At 37.8% G+C, this 18898-nt stretch overlaps 1 protein-coding gene across 3 annotated transcripts in view; it reads left to right on the top strand.

Moving 5' to 3' along the window:
• The first annotated feature begins 13225 nt into the window (after positions 1 to 13225).
• LOC308633469 (transcription elongation factor A protein 1) overlaps positions 13226 to 18898 on the top strand; it is a 103973-nt gene continuing 98300 nt past the window's right edge. The window contains exons 1-2 of one of the 3 annotated variants that reach the window (XM_081266284.1): positions 13226 to 13493; positions 14317 to 14348. In XM_081266284.1, coding sequence (XP_081122410.1) covers positions 13425 to 13493; positions 14317 to 14348 — 101 coding nt within the window. In that variant the 5' untranslated portion in view covers positions 13226 to 13424. The remainder of the gene's footprint in view (positions 13494 to 14316; positions 14349 to 18898) is intronic. The other 2 variants (XM_081266283.1, XM_081266286.1) reach the window with 2 other exon arrangements.

Here is an 18898-nt window from a genome sequence, read left to right as displayed (position 1 = left end):
ACAAGGTTTTGCTAAATTGCCCATCCAGCCTCAAATTTGCATCCTTCTGCCTTAGCCTCCTCAATAACCAGGCTGAATGTAGTGATACACACCTGTAATCAGAGGTTCAGAAGGGTAAGGCAGGAGGATCTCAGGTTCAAAGGCAGCCTCAGCAACATAGTGAGACTGTAAACAAACTATTGAGATCCTGTCTCAAAATAAAAATAAAAATGGTCTGGGGATGTGGCTCAGGAGTTAAGTACCTTGGGTTCAATCTCTCATAATAATAATACTAAATAGCTTTTAATTCAAAAGCCTCCATCACCTTTTAGAACTTTCATATCTTTGGGGAAAAAAATCACAAAATACAGAAAGATACATGATTTTTTTCCCTCTACTTAGAAAATAGATGTTTGCATTAAACAATGAACTTCTGGTTAAGTGTTAATACCAATAATGGTTTTTGTTTGGGGAAATTTTTATTGAGTAAATGAGATATAGGAAATGCAAAATAATGTGCTGTGCTTCTCGGAAATAGATATTATCTTGGTTGTGTGGGTTATGTAATGTGATTGGTGGACATCAGTTAATAGTGGAAATAATAATGGTTTGCAGTTAATTGTAGGCTACTTGTTTATCTTATATTCAACATGTTAATTAAGCATATAAATCTGTCAGAATTATTTGATGAGTTTCATCTTTGCTGTAAGAATGTAAATTGAGGAGGTGTGGTGAATAAGTCAGTGATCCTTGCCTTAAGTCTGTAGAAGTTTTTCATCATCATCACAGAATTAGTATTTATTACACACCCACATGCTTGGGGTGTTGTTCTAAACCCATTTTTAGATCAAGCTAAGGAGGCCTTGTAATAAGGAAACATTTATCTCAACAACTATTCAGAGTCTATCCTGATTCCAGCCCCAGTTCATAGGGACTACTGAATCATTACATAAAAACAATGAAATGAATCCTGTAAAGATGAAGTAATTAGAAATGCCTTGGGAAAGCCCCAAGCACTCTCAAATAATCTCTCATCTGTACCAGTGCCTAATAATTTGTTAATGTAAATTGATTCCTTTGAGCTCATTATTTTAGAAACACATTCTCAAGGTGAGAGTGAAGAAATGAAAATAAAAGGAAATAAATTCATCATATGCTTTGCATGAACCCCTCATACTATCCAACAGAATGAAGTGTTTGATCAACTTAATCATCTGTTATTGAGCTTAAAAAACAACAAAACTAAATCACATCTCCCTAAATGAGATAACTCATTGAATAATACCTTAATATCTTGGCAGAAATGTGAACAGGAGGAAGAAAGAATCTGCATTTATTAGACTATGATTGAATTTTACTACCTGCCCAAAAGTAAGGCATTTTCAGAATGAAACCAAGAATAGACTAGGTGTGTGATAATCAATTTTGAGAAGCAGAAAGCAAAAATAATTATTCCTTAGAGGAGGTAGGAGGAAACCAGGCCCAGGAAAGCTTTGAATTCCTTTGATTTGGGGAGAAAACTAGTATTGAGAGAGTTCTATGAAGAGGGGATAGAAGGGGGCTAGAAATCAGTCTCCTTGATAAAACCTAGTTCATTTTACAAAAGCTTAGTTCCAAGTTCACACCTAGATAGGCTTTTATTTTAATTTTATAAAATATGGTAATGGCCACATATGTTATTTTAAAAAATCGAATAGCATATAAGGGCTTATGATGTGAAGCAATAGTTTCCTATCCTATTTTTATTTTCACTTCCCAAAAGCAATTCCCTATGGTGATGAGGATCAAACCCTGGACCTTGAGCCACACCCCCAGCCCTATAAGCAATCACTTTTAGCTTTCCATTTTTGTTTCTTCTGGTGATTCCTGCTTATTAATAAATTAATAAATAAATAAAATCTCTCCACTAATTGTATGTGTGGCTTTTTATGTTGTTTTTTCTTTGTGTGTGTGTGTGTGTGTGTGTGTGTGTGTGTGTGTTGCTGGGGATTGAACCCAGGGCCTTGTGCTAGCAAGGCAAGCACTCTACAAACTGAGCTATGTCCCCAGCCCCATTAATTGTTTTTTTTTTTTTAATTCAACTTTCAACATTGTATTCACTTATCTTATGGTAGATAAACATTTCGATAACTTAAACTATTTCCTCCCAGTATTTTAATTATCTCATGGTAAAGTTTGTAATTTAAATATGTAATTTCAGTACTTTAACCTATTAGATCCCAAGTTTTCAATTCTGCAACTATTTCAATGAAATTTTTGACATAGTGCATTAACATTTTTTTGTGTGTGTGTGTATGGTGTTGGCAATTGAACCCAGGGCCTCATGCATGCCCAACAAAACACAGGTTAATTAAAAATAGGCTGGAAATTGTACTCTAGAGCTTATATGTGTGTGTGAATGTTAATTAATATCATAATTACCATAATATATTATTGTATATTATATACTATATTTAAGTTTTAATACATGTTCCACTTCTATTTCTTGGATTTTCAACCTTAAAAAGTATACTTTAGCTCTTCATTCTCAATAAGATGAAGCTTTGAAATGTCTAATCTCTTATACTTCTTTGCCCCTTCTACTTTCCAAATTTTGTTAGTTGTATGTTTCTCATTGTCATGGATTATATTATATCTATATACTTCAAGTGATTATTTAGGAAAATAAACTATAATTACTGTATTTGCTATCTCTAGACCCATCTAGAGCAATTTTCAGTGTTCACCTCTTTACTGACTGCAAAGAACTAACTTTCAGGTTGACAGGCTTCTTTTAAATTCTTAATCAGAAATCTCAAATTGGTTATTCAGTTTTCTAGAAACTTACTTTTTCACTTCCCAAGATTACAATTTTTTATCTTTTTTCTTCTTCAGCTAACGATTCTTTTTTTAAAAAAAATATATAGTGAGATTGGGAACTTCCTCAACATCCTGCCATGAAATCTGCAATCCTTCCTATAACTGCATTTGTTCTCTATCATCCTATTAAAGTGAGTCTTTCCACCTGAGATCTGCACTCCTATTTGTTTGTTGTTGTTGTTGTTCGGTACTAGGGGTTTAACTCAGGGACACTTTATCACTGAGCCACATCCCCAGTCATTTTTTATTTTTATTAATTTTGAGACACAGTCTCTCTGGTTGAGGGCCTCACTAATTTGCTGAGACTGGCCTTAAACTTTTGATCCTCCTGCCTCAGCCTCCTGAGTTGCTGGGATTACAGAAGTGCACCACCATGCCTGGCTCCATTTGCTTTTGTTATCCCTTTTCTGTCCCACATCTCTCCTTATATTGGATAGTCTCTCATCATCATATAAAAATGCTCTAATGTGAGAAGGAATAACTTCTAATGTTTGGTATCACAGTAGATGACTGTGGTTGACCAGGATTAATTGTATATTTCAGAATAGGTAGTAGAGAGAATTTTGAATTTTCCCAAGACAAAGAAGTGAAAAATGTATGAGGTTATAGGGATGTCAGTTTCTCTGATTTGACCATTATATATTCTATATATATACTAAAATGTAATATTCTATCCAATATATTTGTACAAGTACTGTGTGTGTCAATTAAAAATAAGAATGTATTTTTTGGGAAATGCTCTAATGTGAGTTTGCTCCAATATCACTCATCTTTAAAAAAAAATGAAAAAAAAACCACCACTTTTCTTCACCCTTCCATCACTCTGTTCCTCTAGCTTTGCCCATTTCTCTATTTTCATAGCAAAAGTCCTCAAAAGAGTTCTATGTATGGTATCTCAAGCCATATTTTTTAAATTTATATACTTGATTATTAATAGCTTCCATATTGCCAAATCTGCTAAGGACTTTTCTGTTCTCTTAATTGAGTTCTTAGAAGCAGTCAAGGCAGTTGATCCCTCTCTCCTTGTAATGTTTTCCATGTTTGAATTCTGGGACAGCCTGTGTTTGGAGTTTCTTTTTCCATCCCTCATTGATCTTTCTCAGTCACTTTTGTTAACTCTTCCAACAGTTATCTGACCTCTAAATAAATGTTGACATTTTTTTCTATGCAGATGTTCTCCAAAAGTGATCATAAATGGCTTAAAAATTCTTAAATTTATATCTGCATCCCCAAACTACAGATTTTTATCTACACTGTGAGTTATCCCCAGCTGATCAATTGGTTATCTTGACTAAGATGTCTTCTTAACATAGCCAAAAAGAAATCATGAATTTCTGATTATTTGCTACAACCTCCCAAACCAATTGTTCTTTTCTTCTATTCATTCTCTCAATAAATGTCATCTCTTATTTACCTAGTTCAAGCTAAAAACCTGAGGATCATTCTTGATTCCTCTTTCCCTGTTTCCCACATAACAAGACTGATATCTTTGATCCACAAACACTACCCTAGTTCAGCCAACTATCATTTTACCTAGAAAAATGCAAAAGGCTGCTAACTGGTGTCTGTGTTTTCACTTTCTCTGTTGTCCCTTTCTTATCCATTCTCTGAAAGTAATCAGAGCCTCATTACCCTTCTTCAGTGACTTCACACTGCACTTAGAATAAACCACAAGCTTCTTACTGTGGCCTGTTTGTATCCAGCTTCTCCAATCCCTGCCTATCTATCCTCAAAGTGTGTATACTGCAGTGAGTAAAATAGGCAAGGTTTTCTGTTCTTGTGACGTTCTCTGTCCTAGAGGATGGGAGTGTGTATGCGCCCTAGAGGATGGGAGTGTGTATGCGCGCGCACACACACACACACACACACACACCCCAAAAGTACAAGTAAATAAAGCCATTTCACAGCACCATAAAAGCAAACCAGAGTGTGTTAGAAAGTAGCTGATACTTGTGGTTGCTTTTTGAATGAATGCTCAAGGGTTGACTGTCTGAAAGGACATTAGAGCTGAATGATACAAAAGAACCTTTAGTGCCTTCTAAGCAGAGGTTCATTTCTGAATCGCATAGTAATCCCATGTAAGATCAGCTAGGGGTTCTAATTTTAAAACCCAGTCGGAGAGCAGCCACCATCTTGAAATTTGTACTCTGCTATGACAAATGGAAAGAGGGCTCTGGAGGGTCTCACACTAGCAAAGAAAATCTCTAGTATTAGCGGCACTTCTCTCTTCCAGTTAAAATTAATTGATCACAACTACTCATATCACCTCATCTAAAACAAGTCTGAGAGTCAATCCTATGACACCCTGGGAGATAGAGAATCAACCGGGAATATTTGGATAACATGATTAAAGACTACCATGATCCTTTGCACCCAAAGGAAAACAAAGCAGAGGGAAAGGCACAGGTACATCTGGCAGTGGTAATAGTTCTCCCACTGTACAAGGTCATCAGTATTGCCAGTTCTGGTCTCACTGGTAGGCACACAGTAGAAACACAAAGTGGCTTGGGAAGTCTTATTGCTACCTCATCCCCTAAGATTGAGGAAATAGTTTTCTACTATTTTTACAGAGCTGGAAGAATGAACCCTTAGGATGTTTCCTCATTTTCCCAACTCAACATTCCAGTTTTCCCAGCTTCAGCCAGCCTACCTTAAGATTTTCTAAAAGTACAGAACACTATGGAAATACACTTACTCTCCTTATTGAATTCTCAGAGCAAAAATCAAATAAATGGTATAGAACTGGCTCCATGATTTTATGATAGTTGATTATAATTTCAAGACTTTTGTTTATATATTACACATACATTTGAAGGAAGGAATAAAAGGTTTTATCAAGTTTATAAATCCCACTAAGACATACATGCTTTTTTTCCTCTGAGAAACTAATGTGACTCCATTTTTGAGAAACCAGCCTCTACCTCAGAGCAAAGCCTGTCCAAGGAAGGGGGTGTGACCCTTGTCCTTGGAAAAACTCACAGAATACTCCTAGGCACATACCCACCCTGCTGAGTTGTTTATCTACAAATAACAGGAGAGATTTGAGACGCCAGGTGTCCCTGACTCAGTTAGGCTAGGTGAGGACCCACAACAACCCCCCTAGCAACCTCCAATCAGCATGAGACAGGGAAAATACCTGGGATGCCAGATGACCCCCAAGTAGTTTATGGTGGTTGATAACATGTTGGGAAAGCATGTAGTTTAGCACATACACCCCTTGTGGCCTAAACCAATCAGTTCAAACGAATCCCCCTCTTGTACTAACCAATCACCCCACCCAACTTGTTCCCACCAGTGAGTGTGCTAATCAATGTTAAGAGTTGTTATTTGACTTTCCCGCGGTATGGAATGATTTGCTATGTGATGTTGTGACGCATAGAGTATCCCCCCAAACCTATAAAATCTCACTGAACAAAGGACCGGGGCTTACTCCCTGGGACCGCCACATCGGGAACGGCTGTGAGTCCAGGTTCGAGCTTGCAGTAAAGACTCTTGTGTGATTGCATCGGATTCGGCTCCCGGAGGTCTATTGGGGTCCCACGAATCTGGCATAACACCTCCCAGTATTTTTGTGGTTTCTTTCTTTAAAAAAGAAAAAAGAAAGAAAGAAAAAAAAAAGAGATCTTTTCATTATGAAATATTCTAGATGGTCTGATGTTAAATATAACCAATAATAAATGCCTAATACCCACTTATGAACCATTACACATATAGTAACAGGTCTATTTTATACATAATCACATTCCTCTTTCTCCCAGCTTCCCCAAAGTAACTACTACTTTGAATTTAGAATTTATCTTTCCCATACTTTTATGTTTTTTTCTGTTCTTGTATATATATATCCATGAACAGAGTACATTTCACTCTCCATATCCGTGTTCTGTAGCCATGGATTCAACCAACAGAAGATCAAAAATATTTGAAAAAAAAATTGTGTTTGTTGTGTAGGCATAGTGGCACATGCCTACAATACCAGTGACTTGGGAGGCTTGAGGCAGGAGAATCATAAATTGAGGCCAGCCTGGGCAAATTAGTGGACCCTGTCTCAAAACAAATTAAAACTAGAGAAGGCTGGAGGTGTAGTTCAGAGGTAGAGTGCCCCAGGGTTCACTCCCCAGAATCCAAAAAAAAATAAAAATCATATGTGCTAAACATGTATAGACATCTTCTTGTCATTATTCCCTAAATTACACAGTACTTTATATTAGTATTATAAGGAAACTAAAGATGTTTTTAATGTATGGGAACTTCTAAATAAGTTATATGCACACACTATATCATTTTACATAAGGAACTTGGGCATCAGTGGATTTTGGTATCAGTGGCAAGGTGGGTGGTCTCTGAGAGCAATCCCCTAAAGATACTGAATAATGACTATGTGGTATTTTTGAGAATATTCTTCCAGGTGATGAAGTAGAAACAACCAGATTTTTAAAAAATGAGATTTATCCTTCCACTATACACAACTAAGAAACCAGACAAAATATATGAAATGAGAGTTTCCAGATATTAAGTAACAGCCATTGAAAGAGATATCTGGGAAAAAAATGAAACAAAAGACATACTGTTGCTCCAGCTTATTTCCTGGAGAGAATTTCCAAGATACATGCTCTGAGGAAATATCCAAAAGAGGCCTGTGGTCTCCCTGACCTGAGAAGACATAGTTTACATACAGAGCTTTATTAGAATTTATTAGGCTGAGCATAAAAGATGAGAGAGCTGCACAGGGAGGGTTCCAAATGCAAATCTATCAGCACATGTATGCAATTAAAACATTCAAAGCCATAGGAAGAGCCAGAAAGAGTCAGGTAGAAACAGTCTGAGAGCTCACATAAGGTTGGGAATACTTTACATTCCCACCAGTCCAACAAAAAAATTTGCTCATGGAAAGGGGCATTCTCAAAAAGGTATTGTATCAGTATGGAGATCAAATTCACCCTGCATTACGAGCTAAAAACGTGAAAAGGCAAGCTTCAAAAGGACCAAATTGACTTAATTGAATCCCCAAATAAAGTCACAAACTTAAAAAAAAAATCTACAATCACCACCAAAAACAAACAAACCAATAAAATATGTGGAACCATGTCAACTGACAAGGTAAAATTCACAATATCTGACATTTGTGTGTGTGTGTGTGTGTGTGTGTGTGTGTGTATGTGTGTGTTTTAAATACCATGTAGGCAAATAAAAAGAAAAAACAGAGCTATGATGAAAAGAAAAAAAAATCACTCAATTTAAACAGACCTAGACGTGACACAGGTGATAGAAATTGTTAAGATAGTTTTAAAGCAGTATAAATAGAGTTCATATGTTTAAGAAGGTAGAAGGATGAGCCTTTTAAGAAAAAATATGAGGGCTGGGGTTGTAGCTCAATGGTACAGCGCTACAAAAAACTACACACTGGGTTCAATCCTCAGCACCACATAAAAATAAATAAATAAAATGAGGATATTGTGTCTACCTACAACTAAAAAAATATAAGAAAAGAAAAAATATGAAAGATATACAAAAATCTAATTCACAACAATGCAAATATAATTAACACAAGTGAATTGTTTATTTAAAAATGTTTAAGATGGTAAATTTTATGTTTTTAGCCATGATTTTTTATTTGTTATTGTTGTTGTTATTAATTATTATTGTTATTATTATTATGGTACCAAAGATTAAACACAAAGGCACTTAACCACTGAGCCATATCCCTAGATGTTTTCATTTTTATTTTTTGAGACAGGGTCTCACTAAATTGCTTAGGGCCTTGCTAAATTACCAACACTGGTTTTGAATTTGGGATTGTCCTACTTCAGCCTCCCAAGACCCTGGAATTATAGGCATGTGCCACTGTACCCAGTGGCTTACCACAATTTTTTTAAAAAGCACTGGCGAGGGGAAAATAATAGCACTTTGCTACTCTAAAAGAAAAAAAAAATCTACACATAGAAATCTAGAGAAGAAAAATATAATGTCCTAGTAGAAAAAATGGACTGAATAAGATTATCAGCAGATTAGATCCTGTTTAAAAAAGAAAAGATTAATAAACTTGAAGACAACCATAGAAATTACTTAAAATGAGATAGAGGAAGGACTTAGAAAATGAACAACACAATATCTGTGAATTGTGAAATAACATCAAGTGTCCTGATATGGGTGTAATAGGATTCCCAAAAGGGGAGAGGATGGGACAAAAAAAGTTAAAGAACCAATGGCTGAATTTGCGCTAGGGTTGTGGCTCAGTTAGAGAGCGCTTGCCTAGCATGAGTGAGGCACTGGTTTGATTCTCAGCCCTACATATAAATAAATAAAATAAAGGTTCATTGAGAACTAAAAAAAAAAAATTCCCTGAATTTAATAAGTTATAAATTTATAATCCTATAAGCAGAATTTTCCCAAGCAGGAGAAACAAGCAAAAAATCATGCTAATAAATACATCTTAGTCAATTAAGCTGATACACAAATTATCATAGTGGGTGGCTTAACCACAAACATTGATTTGTCAGTTATGAAGGCTGAAAAGTAGAGATCAGAATGCTAACTTGGTTGGATTTGGATGATGCCCTCTTTCAGGGTCTTTTTTATAAGGGTACTCACCCTCATGAGTTAATTGTCTCCTAACAGCCCTGCCTCCTAATACCACATTAGGGATGAGGATCTCAACATATGAGTTCGTAGGAGACACAAACCTTCTGTTTTTACTAGCACATCACCCTGGGTTCTATCCCCAATACCATAAGATAAATAAATAAAGATTAAAATAGAGATTGTATAGAAAAGTGGGACACATTTGAGAAAGTGAAATAATATATTTTTTAAAATAACCTATAGGTCAAAAAAGGAAAAAAATGAATATATTTAATGGGGTGAAACCAAAGCATAACATAAAAATGTATGGGGTATGGTTAAGCTGTTCTTGGAAACTAATGACATCAAGGCTACATATGGTTGTTTAAGAGAAGATTTGTGAAAGTAGTATGTTAACATACTAGGTATTTCTTTAGTCTAAGTAAGACTTATGTAATTTCTTCTCCAAGTAATTAATCTTTGTTTTCTTTACCTGAAAGAATGCACAACAATTTAGCGGGTGTAGATTTCATCTGGCTATTTGTACAAATGATTCACTTTTTTTTTTTTTTTTTCCTATATAGCTTTGTGCGGTAAACACCTTTGGGATTTCATTTCCTATGCTTAACCCTGAAGAAAAAATCACACATTTTGCTGCCCTGTGGTTTCATTTTATTTCTGTTGCAGCACTGTGCAATAGATATACAAAGACACAAACAAAACTTTTTAAAAATACATTTGTTGTTGTTGTTGTTGTTAACTAGAGATTGAGCTCCGGGTGCTTTAACTACAAAATAAATTTTTAAAAATTAAAAAAAAATTTAAATAAAAAAACACTAGTAAAGGGGCTGGGGATGTAGCTCAAGTGGTAGCGCGCTCGCCTGGCATGCGTGCAGCCTGGGTTCGATCCTCAGCACCACATACAAAGATGTTGTGTCCGCCAAAAACTAACTAAATATATAAATAAATAAATATTTAAAAAAAAAAACACTAGTAAAGAAGAAAACTCTCAAATCAATGAACTAAAAAAGCTAGGGGGAAGAAAACTAAAATAAAAAAGGTAAAAGACAATAAAAGAGGCAGAAAATGGCAAAAGAAAAAAAGCCAATGAAATAAAAAAGAGGAAAACAAATAAAAAGCAGATTATATGAGGTCAATATAATTTAGAAACTAAGCCAGACCATCAAGGGTAAGAGTAAGGACACAAACTACTAACATTAGGAATGGCATCATTATAAATTCTTCAGACATTAAAAAATGAGATTGGAATATAGTGAAAAACTTTGCATCAATAAACTCAACAATTTAAATGAAATTACTTGAAATCAAATTCCATGAAATATATACACTATTCAAACTAACTTAAAAAGCAACAGATAAAGACAGGAACTTCCAGAAGGGGAGTATAGGGATGTGGAAGAATATTCCCCTCATGATAACTAAGTGGTGAAAAAAATTTTTTTTTAACTTAAAGGCTCTAGAAATTACTCCAAGGGTAATTACTGTCCTGTCCTCCAACTTTAAATGACATCAGCTACTGCAGGAAAATTATGGACAAATATGGGGAGTGGTGACTTGGATCAGGGTCTCTGTCTCAAAGCAGGAGACTGCCCTAGACTGGGAACTTGCTGTGCAAAGATATAGGTCAAGATTGCCCAGTTGCTATGGTGACACCCTGCTTAGGGAGGTTCTGTGCAAGGCATGGGACTATCAGTCTTAATCCTGAGCTCAGACACAAGCTGCCAGGGATAGAAAATTAGGAGCACAAGTAGATAATATGATTGGCTGCCAGTACTTCCACCTTTAGCCTGCCTGCGCTTTTTTTTTTTTTTAAATATTTACTTTTTTTTTAGTTATCGGCGGACACAACATCTTTGTTTGTATGTGGTGCTGAGAATCGAACCCGGGCCGCACGCATGCCAGGCGAGCGCGCTACCACTTGAGCCACATGACCAGCCCCTGCACTTTTTTTTTTTTTTCTTTCTTTCTTTCTTGCTACCAGGGATTGAACTCAGGGACACTCAACGACTGAGCCACATCCCCAGCCCTTTTGAAAAATATTTTATTTAGAGACAAGGTCTGGCTAAGTTGCTGAGGCTGGCTTTGAACTCTCAATCCTCCTGCCTCAGCCTCCTCAGCCACTGGGATTATAAGTATGTACCACCGCACCTAGTGAAAAAAGAAAAAAGTTTTCTTTTAAAAAAGTGTACAGATGAGGGCTGGGTTATGGTTCAGCGGTACAGCGCTCGCCCAGCAGTGCAAGGCGCTGGGTTCGATCCTCAGCACCACATAAAAATAAATAAAATAAAGGTATTGTGTCTGACTACAACTAAAAAAAAAAAAATTTTTTTAAGTGTACAGTTCAGTAGTTTGGGTATATTACATGTTATGGTTCAGATCTGGAATGCCCCCCCCCCCCCCAAAGGCTCATGTGTTGAAGACTTGGTCTCCAGTGCAGCAGTATTCAGAGGTAGGCTTTGGAGAAGTGATTTGATCATGAGGGCACTAGCTTCATTTTAATCCATCTATGAATTCATAATCTGAATGGACTATTTGGAGGCGATGAAAAGGGAAGCAGATAAAACTTAGTTGAAGGAATTGGTCCTTGGGGGACATACCCTTAAGACTGTATCTTTTCCCTAATCCCTCCTTCTCTGACTCTCTGCTTCATAGATGCCATGAGATGAGCAGCTTTCCTTTGCAACAACTTTCCGCCATGATGTTTCTATCTTGGAGCCAGCCAATCCTGGACTCAAAACTTTGAAACCATAAGCCAAACTAAATCTTTCCTTTCCTAAGTGGGTTTTTTTTTTTAAGGTATGTAATAAACAACGAAAAGATGACTAACACTTATAATATTAACTTTAAAAATTTGTGGTTGTGTATACTATGTAATATTTGCCTTTTAAACATTTTTAAGTATAAAATTCAATAGCATTAGTTGCATGAAAAAAATGTTGTCCAACGTTCACTAGAATCTATTTCCAAAACTTTTTCACTATCCTAAACAAAAACTCTACAAACTTTAAGGAATCTCTCTTTATTCTCCCATCCCTTAAGCCTTAATATCATTTAATCTACTTTCTGTCTCCAAGAAATTTTCTATTCTAGATATTTCATGTAAATAAGATCACACTACTTACTGATGGTCGGATATTGAAAAATGAAATTGCCATCCTCCTGCCTCAGCCTACCTGAGATTTACGGGCATGTGCCACCACGCCCTGCTGCTCTTGGATCCTACCAGATCATACCACATATGCAATGAATTAAAAACGCAATAAAGTTGTTGAATAAACTACATTTTAGACAGCCCAACAGTGCAGGGAAGGGGCCAGTTAGACTTCTGCTTCAATCTGTAGCACTTGGCAATCTGACCATCTGTAAGCAGTGTGGATAGGTTTAGGGAAGTTGTGGCTTCTGAGCGACAACTGAAAGGCTTCCGTTCCAACTCAAGCTTGAGTCAACCCCCAAACTGCACACGGGTGCAAACCTAAATGGGGACACAGCAACAGCCCAGCGGGGTGCCCTCAGTCCTTCCCTTTTACTTTTACAAATGGGCGAACCCTGGCCTTCGGAGACAAAGGAGGAGCACCCAGGGTCGGGTGCAACAAGGTTTGGGGCTGGTGCAGACAGAGGACGGAGCCCGGCTCCAGGGACCGGCAGCCGGCCTGGGCCTCCCCCGGGTCCGCCCCGACGCCGCCGCACCGGGCACGCGCGGGCTAAGGGGACCGCGACCAGATGTAGGAATGGCGCGGGCGGCGCTCAGGCTCGGGCGGGGAAAGCCTGGACATTGTGACGCGCGGAGGGCAGGCGGGAGGGCCTGGAGGAGGGGCGGGGCAGCCCAGAGAGCCGGAGGAGCCGCGGTGGCCGGCGCGGCGCCGCGTTGGCGCGCACGCGCCTGAGCGCGCGCCCGGTAGGGCGGGCCCGGACTCGCGGGCCGGGACTCGCCGCTCGCACGCCCTTGGGCCGCGGCCGGGAGCCCGCTCTGCTTTCCGCTTCCGACGCGCTGTCCAGCGAGCCGGTGGATGTGCGGCAATAACATGTCTGCCCCATTGCCCTCCGTCGTTCCTGCTGCCCGGAAGGCCACCGCCGCGGTGAGTGACGGCGGCCGGGGCTCGGAGGGGCCCACAGGGCCCGTCCCCGGCGTCTGTCCCCCCTCGCGGCGTGGTCGTTGCAGGCCGGGGGCGACCAGGTCGGGGGACGCCCGGGAGGGATGCGGGTGGTGGTGCGTCCAGGCCTGGGCCGTGGGGGGACACCGCTGGGGTCGCAGCTGGCCGGGAGAGCGGCCCTGACCCCCTGGCCTCTGCATTGCAGAAGGAGCGCGGCCCCGGGACCCCGGTTGCCTGGCTCCGGCGTGAAGCGACGCGCGCCGGTGCCTCTCCAGCACGCTTCCACTCGGTGTGTGGAGGAGGTCAAGTCCGCAAGCACGTTGCTGTATTGTCCTACCTTGCACCCCTGTCCCAAGTGACAGAAGTTTAAGCTTTAGTGTCTTAAAAGATAAGAGGTCTTGATTTTTTTTTAAGGGAACTTGTTTCCTAAGAATTGCAAACTTATATTTGCCCCCGGAAACTCCTTTTTGTGATGGAAAAATTCTACTGTGTATGAGACTTCCATGGTTTTACTTGACGGAGACAAACTGTTTTCCTTGGAATGTGATAATTTGCACTCCAGAATGTCTAACTGGGACTTTTAAGTGCTAAAACCCCACGTTAACTATCTTAGGAACCAAAAGTAGAAAAGGTGATTGCTATTTTGCCATTTAAAAAGAGGTCTATAATATTGATTCTACACAGTGTTCTGGAATTCTGTCTTAACGTTTTAAGAACCTTCATTCAGTTTTTCACCTTAACCAAAGCTACAGTTGTGTGTGGGCTCCTTGATTTAAGCATTGCTTACTTTTTTCCTCCTCCTCTTTAGGTTATTTTCCTTCATGGATTGGGAGATACTGGGTAAGTACCATTATTAGTAAAAGTACTTAAACGGGGGTGAAAGGTTTTGTGTCTTAAGAGGAGGAAATTGTATTAAAAAGTATTGCTAATAATGTTTTACAGACGAGTGGTAAGATCTAATCTTCTGTGTTTTCAAAAGTCCCAGAATTTTCCTATATCATCTTGAATTTATCATTTTTCAGCTCCCATTTCTGAAACATATTAAAATTGTAAACTACTCCTTGGTTACTTTGGGTATTGGATACCAGAAAAGAGTGGAATGTTTGTAGAGGCGGTGTGCAATTGAGATCCTTCCAGAGGAGTTAAAATTTCAGTACAGGTTGGGAGGGGCTAATTGATTTTGTTAAAAGGCAATATAAGGCATATAGAGTTCTGAATGAGGGATCCCTTAAAGAAGAAAATCAGTTGAAGGGCAGGGGAGGCAACTCAAAGATTTATTTGGAGGCTTATCTAACAAGTTTATTGTATTAACTTTATGATTTATCTTTTACTTATTTGAGAGGTTTTTAACAGTTTGAAACTTAGGTAAAATATGAATGCTAAGTTCATATTTTTTGTAAATTGCAACTCCAAATTGTATTTGGAAGAAAGAAGATAAATTCATTTTGATAAAGCAACCAAAACACTAGTTAATGTTCTTCAAAATGAAATATTGGGTAGGGTGCAGTGGCTCAGACTTGTAGTTCCAACTGTTCTGTAGGCTGAGGCAAAAGCAACACTTGAACACAGGACTTTTTGACCACTCTGAGCAACATAAGAGACCTGGTATCTAAATAGATGTGTATGTGTGTGTTGGGGTGGGGGGGTTGTGGCTCAGTGGTAGAGCACTTGCCTAGCATGCGTGAGGCACTGGGGTCAATCCTGGAACCACATAAAAATAAACAAAATAAAGGTATTGTGACCATCTACAACTAAAAAAAAAAAAGAAGAAAAAGAAAGAAAAGAAAAAAAGATAGGCAAGCAGGTAGGCAGGAATTGGGCTAGATTAATTCTCTCTTCTAAGTATTAACCAGGCCTGACCCTGCTTAGCTTCCAAAATCAGCTGATAGGATGTGTTCAAGGTGTTATGGCTTTAGACATGAGCTAGATCCATTCTTTAAAGTGATTATTTGTATTCTTTCATCTCTGCTCAGTCAAATATGGAATTATAGAAAAGGTTGTAAGACTTTCTGGCAATTGATAGTCCGATGAAAATGACAGATTTTTATTTTACTGAATGGAAGCCAGGGAGATGCTTGCTGTCATATAACCTTGCCATAAGGAGAACTTCTGGGTCTGAAGAACCAGTCCAAGCAAAAATTGCCTCAGTAGAGGCAGAGTCTCTGTGGAATCCAGTATAGCCAGATTCCAAACTGAAATTAAGAGTGGAGATGGTGAAGAAAATCAAGATAAGATTAAAAGAAATACCAGCAGCATCTGTGACATCTTTTTTTTTTTTTAATTTTTTATTGGTTGTTCACAACATTACAAAGCTCTTGACATATCATATTTCATACATTAGATTGAAGTGGGTTATGAACCCCCAATTTTACCCCAAATGCAGATTGCAGAATCACATCGGTTACACATCCACAATTTTACATATTGCCCTATTAGTAATTGTTGTATTCTGCTACCTTTCCTATCCCTTACTATCCCCCCTCCCCTCCCCTCCCAACTTCTCTCTCTACCCCATCTACTGTAGTTCATTTCTCTCCTTGTTTATTTTCCCATTCCCCTCACAACCTCTTATATGTAATTTTGTATAGCAATGAGGGTCTCCCTCCATTTCCATGCAATTTCCCTTTTCTCTCCCTTTCCCTCCCATCTCATGTCTCTGTTTAAAGTTAATCTTTTCTTCCTGCTCTCCCTCCCTACTCTGTTCATAGTTGCTCTCATTATATCAAAGAAGACATTTGGTATTTGTTTTTTAGGGATTGGCTAGCTTCACTAAGCATAATCTGCTCTAGTGCCATCCATTTCCCTGAAAATTCTATGATTTTGTCATTTTTTATTGCTGCATAGTACTCCATTGTGTATAGATGCCACATTTTTTTTATCCATTCATCTATTGAAGGGCATCTGGGTTGGTTCCACAGTCTAGCTATTGTGAATTGTGCTGCTATGAACATCGATGTGGCAGTATCCCTGTAGCATGCTCTTTTAAGGTCTTCAGGGAATAGTCCGAGAAGGGCAATAGCTGGGTCAAATGGTGGTTCCATTCCCAGCTTTCCCAGGAATCTCCAAACTGCTTTCCAAATTGGCCGCACCAATTTGCAGTCCCACCAGCAATGTACAAGTGTCATCTGTGACATCTTGATTTAAGTTTATGTAAAACAAAAAACTAAAGGTCTCCAGTTCTGAAAATATGTCGTAACCTAACACTGAAGAAAAGTTGACTCTGTGTTGGTTCCATGAATTCATGATGAAATTCAGACCCAGCCAATCTGTCAAGTGGCAATTTAATGTTTAACTTTCACAGAATACATCTGAACATCAAAGTGGTGTAATGAACTGTGAAACTACTATTTGAAGAAATACTTTTAGATCATATTGTATTGCAGGAAATCAGTTTTCTTTCTAAAATAAAAATAGTGTTTGTTACGGTTTTGAAAATGTTACATTTGTATTGTAAAAAAAAATTTTTAAATGCAAATATGTTTAAAAAGAGAATGAAAATGAGTTGAGATTCCAAGACCCAGAGATAAGCTCTTTTTATCTCATTTTAAGAAATGCTTTATTTTGAAATAGTTTAAAATTTATAGAAGAGTTTCAAGAATAATAGATACTCAATATCCTTTACCTAGATTTACTAATCTCTGTACTTATGAAATACACACTGTTTGCTGTACCCTTTGAGACTAAATTGCAGATAAGATTCTTTACTTCCGTATACTTTAGCATAATCTCTTAAGTAATGTAAACTAAATATAAATTAAATGCTGTATGAATATATAAAGAGTCTCTTGTATAACCACAGAACAGTTAACAAACTCAGGACATTGAATATTATCTAATATACTACATATTCAAACTTTGCCAATTTGTTCCTGTAATGTACTTTGTAGCCATCTTTTCCCCCTGCAATCCAGTTCCTATTCACATGTTGCATTTAATTGTCACATCTCTTTAGTCTTTAATCTGGCAGAATTTCTCAAGCTTTTTTGTTTTTGTGACATAGATAATTTTACAAAGCTCGGGCTAGTCAGTTTGTGTAGTATTCCTTATGATTAGATCTATCTGTGCATTTTTTATATGAATACCATAAAATCGATATGTCCTGTTTATACTGTCATATCAAAAGATGAATGATGCCATTTGTCCCACTATTAGCATTAACTTGAATCACTTGATTAAGGCGGTGTCTTCCAAGTTTCTCTACTGCAGTTATTTCCCTTTGTAATTAAAAAAGCAGGTTGAAGGAAGATAACTTTGAAATCATGTAAATAGTTCCTCATCAGACTTTCACCTAGCATCTGGATAAATCTTACTTGAATCAATTATTATTATGATACTTTTAACCCCATCCTTTTCTGTTTTTTTACTTTGCTTCTTTGAGTTTATTTAATGTGGACTCAAATTTATTTAATAGGCTATATTTTACTGTTGTGTTTTAAATTTTTTAGCTTTAAAATAACTTCAAATTTATGTAAGTTATAGAAATAGCATTTTCAGCTTTATATACCTTTCACTTAGATTGCTCAATTTTTAATATTTGGAACCATAAGAATAAGTTGCAGACATGTTGCTTCATTCCTCCATATTTAATAAGAGTGTGTGTGTGTGTGTGTGTGTGTGTGTGTGTGTGTGTTGTAGTGTAAGGATTGAACCTAGGGCTCATGCTAGGCAAGAACTCTACCACTAAGCCACATCCCCAACCCTAAGCATGTATTTTTAATTGCAGGATACTCCCAAACAACCACACTATAACCATCAATCAAGAAGTTAACACTGATTTAATGCTTCCATCTAATTCATCAACTGCATTCACATTTCCTTCATTTGACTTGATTTCCAGTATTGACCCTCGTCGCTCCAGGATCTAATCAAGAGTCACATATAACATTTAGTTATCATGTTTCCTTAGTCTCCTTTAGTCTGGTATAGTCCTTCCTTGTCTTTCATGACCTTTTTATTTTTTAAAAAAATACAGGCCATTTACTTTGTAGAATGTCCCTCAGTTTGGGTTTTCTGATGTCTCCTTGTGATTTGTACCTTTTTGTCAAGAGTACCTCAGAAATGTTGCTGTACTTGTCTCATTGAATTATCTCAGGCACATATTATGCTGATTTAAAAAAAATTATTTATTCTAATTACGTACATATGACAGCAGAATGCATTTTGATTCACTATACACAATTGCAGCACAACTTTTCATTTCTCTGGTTGTACACAACGTAGCGTCACACCATATGTGCAGTCATACATGTACCTACGGTAATGATGTCCATCTCACTCCACCATCTTTCCTTCCCCTATGTTCCCTCCCCTCTTCCCCTTTTGCCCAATCAAACGGTCATTCCCTGTGTAAGACAACTTGAATGAAATAAATGACAGATTGAACAAGAGTG

The sequence above is a fragment of the Spermophilus citellus genome (genome assembly GCF_964194105.1).
Source record: "Spermophilus citellus genome assembly, chromosome: 14".
Taxonomy (NCBI): domain Eukaryota; kingdom Metazoa; phylum Chordata; class Mammalia; order Rodentia; family Sciuridae; genus Spermophilus; species Spermophilus citellus.
The sequence above is the reverse complement of the archived record's forward strand: the minus strand, read 5'-3'. Positions and strand labels throughout refer to the sequence as shown.